The 15133-nt window shown below is 38.6% G+C and overlaps 2 protein-coding genes across 2 annotated transcripts; one reads left to right on the top strand and one right to left on the bottom strand.

Annotated features, from left to right (window-relative positions):
- Positions 1–176: 176 nt before the first annotated feature.
- On the top strand, positions 177–5865 carry LOC132203503 (monocarboxylate transporter 13-like). The gene is made up of 6 exons (XM_059631317.1): positions 177–491; positions 2554–2824; positions 3334–3726; positions 3938–4240; positions 4520–4711; positions 4767–5865. Exons 1-6 carry the CDS (start codon positions 387–389, stop codon positions 4889–4891), a joined length of 1389 nt encoding a protein of 462 aa, XP_059487300.1. The 5' UTR covers positions 177–386; the 3' UTR covers positions 4892–5865.
- LOC132203504 (myosin-9-like) lies at positions 5168–7636 on the bottom strand. The gene is made up of 7 exons (XM_059631318.1): positions 7509–7636; positions 6672–6905; positions 6121–6612; positions 5950–6055; positions 5836–5897; positions 5674–5785; positions 5168–5616 (listed from the first exon to the last, which is right to left on the bottom strand). The coding sequence occupies exons 1-7, from the start codon at positions 7557–7559 to the stop codon at positions 5381–5383; spliced, it is 1293 nt and encodes a 430-aa protein (XP_059487301.1). The 5' UTR covers positions 7560–7636; the 3' UTR covers positions 5168–5380.
- Between the last annotated feature and the right edge of the window lie 7497 nt (positions 7637–15133).

Genomic DNA, 15133 nt, shown 5'->3' on the forward strand with positions numbered 1-15133 from the left:
AAAATTATAAAAAAAAAAATTATGGTAAGATGGTAAAATTGAAAATTAATTACAATTTCATTGATGAAATTATTTATTTAATGTAATTAATTGCTTTCAGACAAACAATATCTTTTTGCGCTAATCAAAATATGTGGCACGCTATTACAATCAATACATTTTTTTTCTTTCCGCATGAACCAAACATGTATGAATGCCAAATTGTTGTTATGTGCTATACTATATTAAAGTTCTATGTAAATAATAAATCATAAAATCGTCTATTGCGAAGATATCAAAGAAGACGTGGATGTTGGGGCGGTGGGGGCTTAAAGAGGCGCCACCGTCGGCGCTGTCATCACCCGGCTGGCGCAGCGCCCGGTGGAGGTGCGTCAGCGCCAGTCGCAATGACGCAGAAGCAGCGGCCTCCAGCGGTGCCGGCCCAGTGCAAGCCGCTCGCCCCCGATGGCGGCTGGGGGTGGGTCGTGGTTCTGGGGGTGGCCCTGGCAAACGTAAGTTCATTTGGCACTAAACTCCTTATCTCAAAGTCACCTTATCAATTGATTAGCTTTAATTGACTTGTTTGTGTTTGGCGCGCCGATGAAATTATTTGGCACTCGGACAGACCTGCTCCTCTAACAATTGGCTCGTCTCGTCTCGACAAACTTTTACGCTTCATTTGGAAATTCGCGATCCTTCGCCTCTTATGCAATAGAAAATATCTTGATTTCTTATGGTCCCTTCCAGCTGAGAGCATTTTTATATTTTTTTTAAAGTAACTAAAAAATATTAACTGGAAACGCAGATACTTAGTGGCTGAGAATAAGTCTTCTGTAATATAAACGCTTGCTTGCTAAAGATTAATATTTTGCCTTCAAAGTTTCATGGTAATTTAATTCTTTGAGGTTCAATTTGACTGAAAAATTATAAACTGTTTTTTACTTTTCCTGACACTTTTAAATGAAGCTCGGATTTTGTATACTTGTATTATATAATAAAAAAAATTGCGAAAAATTGTAAATAAAAATTAAGCATTAATTATCCTTGCACGCCTTTGGCGTTTTATCAATATATCAATCAAATACTAAGCAATAAATCAAAGAGCAATTTTTTTTAACATTATTATTAAATTAATAAAATAAAATTTGGGTTTAAAAATTATAACCATATTTTTATTTTTTAAATCATTTATTTGATAGCTTGTAAAAACAGTTTTTATTATTTAAAAAAAAAAACATAGTATCAGAAGCTAAATTTTCATAAAATAAAATATTCATCCTCTGTTATAAAATTATTTTCAGCCGCTGTATAACTTCATTGAATTATAAAAACAAATCTACGTCAGCCCTCGTTTACAAAACGAAAATTCTTACAAGAAGTTTATATAATTTTCGTGTATAGTGTATAATTACTATAACTATATTTAAATATAAAATTATTTTAAAGAGATAAGATATATTGATATTTAATATTTTATTATATATTTAATATTTATTATAAAATACCGTAAAATACCATAATTATAAAATATTTTTATTTTTATTCTCTTTCTAAATCGTATGACGAGTTCTTATAGAAAAAGCACACTAGATTCTTATTATGTTGTTCAAGGGGCATCCCCCCTTTGGGTGATTTATACCGTTTTAGAATGTGTTTAGTGTTTGTCATATAGCGACGTGTAATAAAAATGATTTGCGTCACTCCTATTATTTAAAACAGCCCCGCAGGCAGCGAAATCAAACCTTCGGACTGATTCACGCCGTGTCATTCCTTCCGAGTCAATGATCAAAAGAGCACGCTCTTGGTGAATGGGCACGAATCGAGCAAATAATAATCGCTTTACACATTAATTGAGTCAAAATTTGAAACCTCGTGCGTCACACGCGCGCCGGAATTGTTTTGGTCCGCCTAGTTATATAGACAGCTCGTACACGATGAATTTTCATCAACACCCAGTGAAATCACATATTATTGTTATTCAAGTCGAGAGTAATGAGAGATAAGGTCAGTTTCATAACAGGGTGTGTTAGACCAGTGCACATTATATCGGTCAGATTATTTCTCGAGTGGATGCTAATTGAACGCGGTTGCGGCTAAATATCCGAGTATATCCGCAACACCGTGAATTATGAAACCTATCATAGATACAAATCGATACAGAAAATTATAATAAAATATATCATAATTTGTTAAATTTATATTATAAAATGAGTTTATTACACTGAGTATAAATTTGTTATGTGATTTGTTTATATTGAGTCAAGATTGAAAATAGAAACAAATATCAAAATTCCATTTTCGTCACTTTACTTTTCCATGTGAAAATTTCTCGTGGTTCAATGAACTCCAGTTAAAATTTAAATGAAGAAAATTATTTAAAATACTGCTAAAATGTATTTTATTGTAAAAAGTAAGTGGTGGTGACTTGATACTTTGAAATAGAATTTCAAGGAAAATGTTGTAAGTATTTTTCAACCTAAATATTAAAAATATTTTTTGTAGCATACATAAATTGAGAAAAATAAAATGTATATTGAGCGAGAAAATAATCCTTTGAAAACATTGCCCTTTTAGATGACAACACAATCGCTGGTCTCTACCTTTGGCCTCCTCTTCGGCGAGGCCCTGCACGCCATGGGCCAAGCAACAACCGGGGCCGCCCTAGTTATGAATTTCATGAGCGCTACGACCAATTTGTCAGGACTGATCACAGGACCAATCATGAAGTACTTTTCCTTTCGACAAGTGGCTCTTGCAGGCGCCATCCTTTTCTCAGTGGGTCTTCTTTTAGCCAGCATGGCCACCAACGTTACCCACTTGTTGCTCACCTACAGCCTCCTTAGTGGTAATTTAATTAAAAATATGGATTTTTGTTTAACTACAATAAAAAAATTTTGATAAATTATTTAAACAAAAAATTCTTAAATTGCAAAAATATTATTGTGGTTTATTAAAAATATATTTTATTTTATTACTCATTATCAGAAAAAAATGCATCAATATTCAAATTTTACATGAATTAAGAAGAAAACAGGACCAACAAGTTACTGGATGATGACTGTTTGCTATAATAATTTTATTATGAATAAATTAAGATTTCTTGTCCTTATATTATAAATTTTTATTTAATTTTTTTTTAAATGTATTGAATATTTTGCATTCTCTTAAAAAAGTTGAATAAAATTTAAAAATATTTAATATAAATTGCTCAAATAATAAAAAATAAAAAATAATACAAGTAATTCAAAAATATAAATGAAAATTTTTAAAGTTTAAAGAAAAATATAAAAAATATCTAAAAATATTTAAATGATTTATATTTTATTCTGTTAAAATATTGCAAATTTTTGTTAGGTTTGGGTCTAGGTCTCACAGGCCCTGCTTCCTTCGTCGCCCTCTCGACCTATTTCACGACCCGCAGAGGTCAAGCCGTGGGTCTGGCCCTTGTGGGCACCGGCATGGGCCAAATGCTGATGCCCCAAGTGGTTCGCGCCTTCCTCGACTGGTTTGGCTTTTCGGGGGCAATGCTCTTGATCGCCGCCCTCAGTTTGCACGCCGTCCTTGGAGCGGCCCTTTACAGACCATTAACGGGGCCTTCCAAACCCTTGAAGGAACCTGAACTCAGGTCGCTACGAAGACTTTCCAACGCAGAAATGGGCAGCGAACTTGGAGTTGAAGTGATTGCTGCTGAAGTCCTTGAAGACAATGAAACAAAAGACCGGAAATTAGAGCTAGAGGAGCTAGAAGGTATTTTTTTTTAAGACAAAATTATTTACTTCAAAATTAATATTAAAAAATCAACCGTGAACAGAACTAAAAACGTTTGTAATTTAGTTGACTTTAACGTTACTAAAACATTTCTTCACTGAAATTTAATTTCAAAACCTGTGAATAATTGTAAAAATTGTGAAGTGTATTAGGGGAAAATTAATAAAAATGTGATCTTTTTTTTATAAAGCGTCAACTTGTTTGGGTCGATTTGCTGCTGCTTGGCACCTCCGACTTTTCCGCGATTCATCCTTTGTGAACATCGTGGCAGGTTTGGCCGCGTTCAACGTGGCCAACATAAACTTCTCAATGGTTTTGCCTTTCCTGCTGATGGACCACGGCCTTACGAGATCTGAGGCCGCTCTCTGCATGAGTGTGACGGCTGCCGCTGACATCGTGGCGAGATTGTTGGTGCCCTTCATTCGTCTCAAACACATGGGTGCCAAAAACACCCTGATGACCGCAATGGTTGCTTTGGCCTTCACTAGATCACGTAAGTTGTATTTAAACGTTACTAAAATGTTTTAACTCCCTTGTTTGATCTCAAAATAAAATTTAATACAATGTAGTTTCATTAAATTTTTGAGTGGATATTAATTTAAAAAGTATTTAAGTATTGTTTATGAATAAAAACACCGACTCATATTCAATGAGCACAATTTAATGAGATGATTCACGATGTATGCAACCTGCAGTAGACGGAAGCAATACAAGTTGCATAAACTCCCACCTCTTTTAATCTTTGTAATTTTGAATTAATTCTTATTTACAGTTCTGGCGATGCAAAGCACCCTGAATGAGTTTTTGGCCGTCTCCGTGGCCGCCGGCCTCGTGCGTGGGGCGGCCATTCTGAATTTAAACTTGGTGATAGCCGAGCACTGCTGCGACGAAACTCTGCCTGCGGCCCTTGGCATTAACATGGTTGCGAAAGGAGTCGTAATTCTCACGATAGGACCTCTTCTTGGTGAGTTTTTTGTTAGCGTTTAAATTGGAAATTTCATGAAATTTGACACATTCAGGCTGGCTGAGAGATGAAACTGGCAGCTTTAGTCTCTGCGTCCACGTGCAGTCGGCCCTTCTTGTGGCCGCCGCTCTTTCATGGGCCGTCGAGCTGATTTTCCGCCACTACCAACACCACAGATGATATTGCCGATTCAAAAAAATACCAAACCTGAGGTGGAAGACTGACTATCCGGCCAGCCGTTTCATTGTTGCAACGGTCTTGTTTGTATTATTCTCTCCACTTTAATTGCAGTTAACGGGTTGCCTTAAAACTCGAAAATTGACGCTCTCAAAAAGTATCATACGAATAAGGTAAATAAGCTTTATATGCATATTTTATGAACATTTCATTAGGAATTTAGGTAATAAAATAATTTCAATCAAGATAGATTCATGTTAATTGAAATTTTTATCTTCCTGCAAATTTAAACAGGTATTGTGATTGCTTTAAAAAAAATTGTATAAAGAATCTATTTTATTATTGCTATACTCATTAGATGCGTACATATTAGTGATTTTGATATTAGAATAAATTAAATAAATATCGTAAAATAGTAAAATAGAGGAGGTAATATTTAAATTTATAAAATGGCCACTTGATTCAATTTTGAGAATGCTTCAACCAAACCGATTAACTTAAAAGCGGAATGCACTCTTGAGGTACTTGACACGCAAAGTAAAACGATGCCGAGCAGGGCGAATCTTTCAGCTTTGACCCGTAAACGTAAGCGCAATCTTCTCTACCGTGCGAGACCTGATCTGGTTGTCCCGGGAACCAAAGGGCCGAAGCAACTTTTCTCCCGCTCGGCCAGTGGAATTGTCCAGCAGCGTGTCCTCTGTCGGAAGCTGCTGTCCAAAAAGCAACATCTAAAAAGAAAAAACCGCTATAAATATTTAAATATTAAAAAAGCGTTTTCATATTACGGTATCCGAGTGATCTGACTCGACCAACTTCCAAAATTTCATCTTCTGATTCTGCAGAAGCTAATTCCAAGCCACGTGCGCGGCAATAGTCATTGGCAGACAACCACGGCAACTGAAAGTAACTTTTGAAAATGCGAGATTTTTTCACAAATTGTAGCTTACGGCAGTTATGTGGTTGAAATAATAAATTCCGGAATTAGTCCTTGTCAGTTCAAGGCCCCTACCTATTTTATGAAACATTTTATTTAATTATTTTTAAATTTTAACCAAATTTACCAATACGTCCACATTTTTCAGTCATGTTTTTGTTATCGATTTCATTTGTGTCATCATCAACAACCGGCTCTGATCTCAATTCATTGCAAATCGCCAACTTCGTCAGCTTTAAATTGAAAATATGATTAGAAGCTCGTACGTCATTCCTTATAACAGTGACATTTTACTTACAACATTTTTATTTTCATTTTCAAGACGATCAATGCTCTTTCTCAGCTGTTCCATTTGTGTTTGCATGTCTGTGTAATTGACCAAATTTTCAGCAGCCAGTTTTTGCAACTGTATTTTTTCCTCTTTCAATTCGCTCAACTCTTTAGTAATTTCTTCTTTCAGCGTGATTTCCGCGTCCAACCGGACTTGTAAACTTTCCTTGCTTTCTTTTTGCTTGGCGACAATATTTTCCCAGAAAGTCTCATTTTCTCTCAATGCGTTTACTTCCACTTGCAAGGTAGTCTTTTCCCTTATCGTGTCATCCAACTTCTCCTGCAACTCGCTTTTTTCTTGCTTCTCAGTCGCCAGCTCCGCTTCCAGCGTTTCTTTTTCGCCTTTCGTTCTTTCCAGCTCCGTCTTGGTATCTTCTAGATCCGGACTCGCGGTGCCAACACCGACGTTCTCCAACTCCTGTTTGCATTTTTGCAGCTCGCCACCGAGCTCGTCAAAACTCTATTGCAAAATAATTTTATGTAAAAACAACAACGACCACAAAAATTTAATAGACCAACCGAGGCGTAGTTTGCGACTTCGTCATCCAATCCTTTTAAAGATTCGTCGCATTTTTTCTTTTCCTCCTCTAACTTTGCAAATTCTCTCATTTTTTTATCGCACTCTCTTTTTTCCTCTCTACATTTTTGTCCCAATTGACGTGTGCTGATGCTCAAAATCTGGAAACTGCGCTCCACAGATTCTTTGGCAGTTTCGCAGTCGACTTCTTTTTTATTATTTTGCTCCTCTTTAGCCTGGAAAAGCGCATTGCACGAAATTAAATACGACGCTCAAAAGAACACAGAGAGACATACAGTAAGCAGTCTTGCCTTCAAATGGAGATAGCGGTTTTTTGCTAATAAAGTAGACCTGTCAAGAATAGTAATTGGACACGCGCAGTTCTTAATAGTATAGTTTCTGTTCAAATTTTAAATTGCGTCTTTAAAATAATACACCGAACTGAAATATTATATGCTATTTAATTTAATGATAATTAATATCTTTATATTGGATTGACCATAAGTGCGGTTAAAATTTTGGGCACACAATGCTATTATAGTGATAGATACTCTAATAAACAAAATGATTTTCTCTTTAATTAGGAGTTAAAAACAAACTATAATCTTTGCTATGCTACTCAGTCTTCTCTTATATTCTTTCCACGTGTTTCCACGTCCTAAATGAAACATAATTGAACCTCACAAATTCCTATGACCATTTTGAAATCTAAAATTTTTATTTCTTTAAAGATTTTTTTTGTACTTTTTATCTTAAATTCAATTGAATTTAAAAAAAAAACTAACTGTTTTCTTTCAATCTGAATAAATTCTAAGAAAATAAAAATTTAAAAATCAGACCTGGATTGTGGCCAGAATGAGCAGCAGAAGGAGCACCGTTGTTCTCTGCATTTTGTGCCAACGCGGACTGACGAGAGCACCAAAGCAAAGGCCAATGCCAATACCCTGACCGCCCACCTTTGACAGTGACTCACGCACCTGAGCATCGGTTAACTGGCCTTCCTAGGTTGGGCGACGCTCCCAGCCCCGCTATGAATTATTTAAATCGCGCATCGCGGATGGCGATTATCTCGTCTCATTTGCCAACGCATCCACGATTCTTGAAGCGCGCAGGCTCACCTTATATTGTTCATGTTTAATCCAGAAATAAATAAAATTACATGAATTTGAACGATTAATTGCAAGTGCAGCAATTAAGTGAGTTATCGAGGTGCGGTGAATAGTTCTTTTTGAGAAAAAAAATATTAATAACCAATGCAAAACAAACTTTACATAAATTGTAAATATTTGAAAAATTGATTAAAATGTAAAATTTATTATTGTATAAAAACATATTTTTAATTCTCTTATATTTTATATAATCAAGTGATAAAATTTTATTTTAAATAGAAGGACTTTGTCAAATGTGGTAAGTAAAATAATATAATTTTATAGTAAAAATATAAATAAATCAACTTGCAAAACATTTGATCAATCAGGTTAAATTAAATCTTAAATTGACTTGCTTTTGGTTTGGTTATATTTTGGCAAACAATTTTTCAAAAATTATTTTATCTAAAAATTCAATAAATTTGTATTCACTTTCAAATGAAGCAAAAAAATTTATTATTACTTCTTATAAACCAAAAAATTTTGTAATACCTTGAAAAACTATGAATAAGGCATTCATCAAAATTCTTGCTCTTGTCTGCTCAATATGACCATGCATGGTTTACAACGTTTACAACATCTGTGATATTCTTTTTTTCTTGAGGGCAGTTTTTGCTGTTTTACGAACAGCAGGGTCGCTGGCCTAACTCGGAATAGAGAGCAGGTCTGACGAGTCTGCAGTGACAAAAAGCGGACCTAATAATACAGGAGCAGCGCGCAAAAGCCTCGCACACAGACATTTTTCGTGGGAAAGGGTTGTGCGACTGGGAATCGTATGGCAGGTTGTTTTCATTTTCGAGAAAGACAGGCTGCACAAGAATCGCGAGGAGTGTGGTGAGAATAAACATTGTTGTTTCACTCAGATGCCCCCAACGAATAATAATCCATGTATAGTCGCAGCGACAAATTGATTTCAGTTGACGGCAAACTGATAAGTCATGAAACTACTTTTAAGATGCAAGCTGCTGAAGGGTCCATTATTATTCGATTTGCATAAACTGCACTCTTGGAAATATTAAAAATATGAAACAAATACAAAAGTAATTTTTTTCCTTTAACCAATCAAACGAGTTGCATTTGCAGTGCACTTTACGTGAGGTACGTTTTGCATTTAAAAGAAAAGCAAATGCAGAGATAAAAAAAAATGAGCAAACAGCAGCAGCCACCATTTAAGGCAGCGCGCGTCGCGACTTTCGTCAATCACAATGCACCACGGGTAGTGTGTGCTCGAGCATTAAATTCAATTGTCATCGCGGCGCAACGAGATTGCAGGCGAATAAAAAGCGAATGTCAAAACTGCATTGTTAATGGACTGGTCCAGCGTCGTCGCAGCGCGGTTCAATGCTCGCGCCGCTTCTTTTTATTTATTTTCAGCCGGCTCGACGAGCTTCTTTTTACTCTGCACAATTAAATGACTGTCATTATTTCTGTTAAACACAAGTAATTGCGCGGCCGTGGCTGCTGCTTGAATTGAGTTGCAATTAGAAATAAATAAAAAGCAAAACGCACAAGACGATTTCCAGTGGTAACATAAGTGCGCGCTTTGCGTTTATTGAAGATGTATAACAATGATTTAACAACGGACGTTCAGGTGCCCTCAGTCTGATTAATGTTTGCCGCCGCCTCCATGGTAGCAGGTGCATTTGCAAGATCCTCCTTTGCCGCCTCCTCCATTGCCTCCACCACCTCCTTTTGATAAAACATTGTTGGTTAAAAAGTTTGGCAATAAATTTATCTCATTACCGTGGCCGCCTCCACCGCCACCTCCACCACTCTTGCCTGAAAATATTTAGCAAAAATATATTTTATACAAAACATTAGAGAAATCTTTAGCAATTAAATATAATTTGTATTAAAAACCAGGTAAACATGAGCAAAGATAGACCTCTTCAAAAAGAAAATTATTTTTTTGGCAAAAATCTGGTGATAAAAGATTTAGTTGAAAACAAACCTCCTCCGTATCCACCCCCGCCGCCTCCGTGACCTCCCCCGCTATATCCACCGTGGCCTCCTCCGCCGTATCCACCTTTAAGATGTTTTTTTTTTTTACAGATTTTGTTTTACTATTTCAATATTTTGAAATTAATTTTTATTTAATTAGTTGCTTTTTGAAAATTTCTTACTTCTTATATATTCACCCCTATTTATTTAAACCTACCTCCACCTCCTCCGTGGCCACCGCCGCCATGTCCGCCTCCGCCGCCACCTCCACCGCTCTTGCCTTGAACAAGAGTTGGCATAATTAGTTTAATTAAAAACTGATATTTTTTGTAAAAACTAATATTGCTCATGGATTATTCAAATATTCCTTATTTATATAAGATCAGCTACAAAGAAATGCCTTTTTGAAAATTTCTTACTTCTTATTATGTATATTCACCCCATTTATAAATTAAAACCTACCTCCACCTCCTCCGTGGCCGCTACTGCCATGTCCACCACCTCCTTTATATTGATTTAAATTAGAATTAATTATTCGCATCGTAACATGTAATTTTTTACCGTGACCACCTCCGCCGCCTCCACCACTCTTGCCTGGAACATTATTGGGGGGAAAAATGATGAAACGGTTCAAGACTAATTTTATTTTGATTTTTTCAGCTTCAAAAATTATTCACTTGTGTGAATCGGATTTTAAATTAAAAAATAACCTACCCCCTCCGTGCCCACCACCGCCACCTCCATGACCTCCCCCACTGTATCCTCCATGGCCGCCTATAGATAAAATTGTTTAACAATTTTATGTTTAAAAATTTAAAATATTTCTCAATAAAACTATTCCAATGTGTGTACTTAAAAGAACACTTGTTATATGCTTACCTCCTCCACCTCCTCCATGGCCGCCCCCACCACCTCCTGTTTTATTTAAAATAATTATTAAGCTGAAAACAAGTTATATATAAAATTTTACCGTGACCACCTCCGCCTCCTCCAATACTCTTGCCTATAAATAATATTTTGCGTTAGTCAGCGAGCAGTGCGTTTTAACTCTTCAACTTGTTGTTTTTTTTTAAGATATCAATATTTTGTTGAAATGTGATTTTATTCAGTTTAGCTGATTTTAGGTATTTTTTCTTGTTTGTTAAATAAGGTGTACCAAAATTGGTGGAAAGCCATTTGTAGTTATATAAAAAAATCAATGAGGAAAAAGCCCATATTCTGCACACTCGAAAGAAATATATAGATTTATATTTTTTTTGCTTACATAAATTTTAAGTTAAAATCCCTTACCTCCTCCATGTCCGCCCCCACCGTGGCCTCCGCCGCCGCCGCCACCATGACTTCCTCCACCGCCTCCGTGACCTCCTCCATCACCTCCGTGGCCACCACCACCGCCTCCATGACCACCTAGTTAAAAATCAACACACATTGTCACTTATTTAAAATTACTTTTTCTTAACAATTATGTTTTGATTTTTTTTATTTAAGAATTCATGGCAACTCTACAATGTTAATTAATGATCCGCATTTCTTTTTCAAATTTTATAGGTCTAATGAGAATTGATGCTCACTAAAAAATTTTTTTTTAGCAAAAATTAATAAACTTTTTTCAAAACTATTTTTCTTGATACTGTCAATTCCACTTTAAGAGTTCAAGCTATACCTCCTCCGCCTCCATGTCCTCCTCCGCCACCTCCATGTCCACCGTCCCCACCTCCGCCATATCCCCCGTGGCCTCCGCCTCCACCTGAAAATATAACCATATTATGAAATTAATACATTTTGAATTAAAATATAAATTGTATAACGTAGAATTATACAAAAAAAGTAGTATCCTCACCGCTATAGCTTCCATAGTAACCAGCCTCGGCGACGGCCACCACCAGCGCTACAAGCGCCATCACCACCTGAGAAAAGTCATTATTAGACACCCTGAGGATACTTTTGGTGGCACGAGCAACTCACCATCGGCTTCCTCATGTTTGCAGTTTGACTGTGGTCCACTGGCCTGTGGTTGACACTTTTATAGGGGCGGCCATTCAGGTGGAAACAGTGAAAGCGCGGGTGCTTCTTTGTACCAAATGCAGCGCAGAGCTGGACCAGTGACGCGTGCCGCTCTCATAGCGAAAGTCCTCCGGCATCTTCGCCGGGTCACTCAACTGTCCAAGGCCGTCTGCTCCACCTAAATCATTATTAGTTTTTGTCGGGCCCGCCAGTGTAGGGGCAGCCCGTGGGTGAAGCACACGCAAAACATGTATCTCGTACTTTTGGTGCTCATCAGATCCATATTCGGGGCTCAAAGTTCTCCAGAGCGCTTTTGGCCACTTGTGCAAGAGGTTGAAGGTCATCTCGCGGCTAATTTCCGAAATGTGTCTGAAGCCGTCCTACTGGTGGGTGGACCAGGAACGGGAAAGACGTCTTTGGCCATGTTACTCGCCGCCGACCCTTCTCTAACGACGGAAAGATCAACGGCTGGAAATTTACTCTCAGACGGCGGCCGGAAAATAAACCGGCCGACAATTCTGCCGAATTTCATGCGAGACGCAGAAACAGGGGTGGTTTTGGTCGATTGCCCATCGCCCACTGAACTCGAGGAAGAATTTTCCGCAGCAGAGTTTGCAACCATTAAGGTTTTATCTCTCTTAAAAAGAGTGAAAGTTCTAGTGGTGGAAAATCACTTTGGTTTGGTTGAGGGTGGAGACAAAGAGGGTGGAAATAGGGTGAAAAAGGCTGTAAGGCGATTTGGAGAAGTGGCCGCCGTCGTTGCAACAAAAGGTGATAATAACATTGATGGCGTTTTCGGACCCAAAATCGACGCCCAAGTGGTGCAGTTTCCGCGCCCTTTTCGTCCCGGAAGCCCTTTAACCACCCTGCAACAAACTTCCCTGTCGATTAGGAAAATTCTTGCTAACGTAGAGTGGAATAACGAGTTAAAATTAAAACCCAGCGAAAGAATGTCGTGCTTTTTGAGAAAATTGATATCGCGCATTTCAATCGAGTTTGCGCAGGCTTTTGCGAAATTTATGTCCGAGGCAAAAGTCAACGGCCTGAAATCAGTCGAGACGGCGACAAATAGGCACAATGCATCGGCCGCGTTAACTGCAAGAATGAGCGCGCTGCAATCTCTAAATTATTCAGACTTGGTTGCGTCACTGAGAGATTTCAACGCGAGTAGCGAACGATTGGATTCACTTGCAAAACAACTCGACTGGATGCACGACGCGGCGGAGATAAAAATCCCACGAGATGAGATCGATTCGGCCTTGGAACGAGTAATTAAGGAATTTGATAAATTACACCGATTCTACGAATTCCTCGGTGACACTCAAACCACTCTGCGGGAGTACAAATACCTGAAAAACCGCGGGCACTTAGCCGAGCTGCTGCAGGACTTCACGACGTTTGACAGTCTGGTTATGTCCCTCGCGGCCCTCGATTTACAGCCGCGACCTCAGCTGCTTGGGCTTCCTCTTTTGCACTGGATGAAGCATGACCTGGACGACGTTTTCAGCAAAAAACTAAAATTCGAAGATTGGAGTGTGGAGAACGGCGTCGTGGCCGCCGCACCCTATGTCTTACTAAGCGAAGCGGCCAAGAAGTACGAAGGCCGAAATAAACCTATCGTCCTGATGGCCTCACAAATAATATTCATAGATCAAAATTTGACTTTAGAAAACGGAGAAGATTTAATTATAATCGCTCCGAAAGTGCAAATTGTAGGAGATAATGTGACATTGGATTTGAAGGGAGTGATAGGGTGGTCGAGGGTGGACGTGCCCTTGCAAGGAGATGGACTGGCAGGTGGTGCTGGTGGAAACGCGGGCAATCTTTTAATTTTTTGCACCCAACTGATTGGAGCGGAAAAACTGCTGGTGCGCAGCTCAGGCGGAGACGGAGGAGCAGGACAAGAGGGAGCACCTGCCATGCAAGGAATTCTGCAAACGGAAGAGGCCCTTAATTTCCTAGAACCTTTAAAAAATATCTCTGCTTTAAATAATAAAACAACTGGCTTAATTCAATTGGCATTCAGAGAAGGAAGATTTGCCCCGAGGTCTGCAGGTGCTGGAGGGGTTGGTGGCCAGGGTGGATATCCTGGATCAGTGCTAATTTACGCAAAAGACGGAGAACTAGTGACAGAAGTGCAGATTTATCGTAAAAAAGGCACCAACGGTCCACCCGGTTCAGGCGGAAAAGGAGCTGCGGCCGAAGCGAAATTTATTTTTTCCATTTCCGATTGTTACGGGCAGGCAGAAGCATGTCAAATAATAGCTTCAGGAAAAAGTGTCGAAATGATTCCGGGTTTAGAGCAGGGAGTTGCAGGTCTGAGCATTCTTGGGTTTGAGAGTGCCATTGAGCCGGCAGGACTTGCGCTGCGGAGGTATTTGTACCTTTACGTTGGGGCGATTTTGAGCAAAAAACTGGAAGCAGAAGAAGAGGCCGCCGTGGTCGACCTAGTGCAGCGTTTGCCCGACTTGATTCGGGAAAAGGGTGGGCAGATTGACCAGGGGGGACTCGAGCAACTCGAGGCTGAGTGGGCCGTGATGGAGAAAGATAAGGACGAGATGCAGAAGACGCTGGGACGCCACTTGCCCCTCATGCACCATTTACTGCTTGCCTACGCAGAACAGGCGCCGGGAGGACGACGACTTTCGGAGTTAATCAAGCAGAAAAGCCAAAAATAAAACACGCATACTTATTAATTTGATTTACCGCGCAGTATATTTCATTCGTAACTTAATTATTCAATTTTGGTTTTTATAAAGAAGAGACAAAATATATTTTATTTTTAAAGTTTTTACGATGAAATGTTGTTTTCTATTTTTATTGATTAAAAAAACTCCCGCTATTCTGTGACAAATTAAAAGTTCTCTCTCTGGTGTGAAAAAAAAAAACAATTGAGATAAAAAGAACTGTCAAAACAGAGATTTCTCTCGGCGCGCGACTCTCAATCAGATCACCGCATCAAAACGATTTCATTTCGTCTCACCCACCATAATAACCACGCTTTTTGATCGCTTCCTTTTTTCTCATCAGAAGTGTTATAATATGAAAGTGAATCGACTTGTTGCCCACGCTTTCGCTCCTCCCTCCGAACAGAAGCTTTATCGAATTAAACGCTGCGTGTAAGAACCGAATTGCCAGAATAAAAATCGATTGTCCATATTAGAATGCGTTTGATTGAGCGGATCCTTTTAAAGTCACAGCGGTAGCAGCTTGTAATGAAAATAGTAGTGCGATAAAAAAATAATACATTTCAGAGAAGCAAAGAGCGCGCGCACCGCGTGCACGCCACTCGGCGAACAGCGCAATCTTTCTGACCGGCCTCATTTACAGGACCTTCTAAAAAGGAGGCAGGTCCTTTATTTATTTCATTA

This window comes from Neocloeon triangulifer, unplaced genomic scaffold (assembly GCF_031216515.1).
Source record: "Neocloeon triangulifer isolate White Clay Creek 2 clone unplaced genomic scaffold, ASM3121651v1 ptg000017l, whole genome shotgun sequence".
In the NCBI taxonomy this organism is placed as follows: Eukaryota; Metazoa; Arthropoda; class Insecta; order Ephemeroptera; family Baetidae; genus Neocloeon; species Neocloeon triangulifer.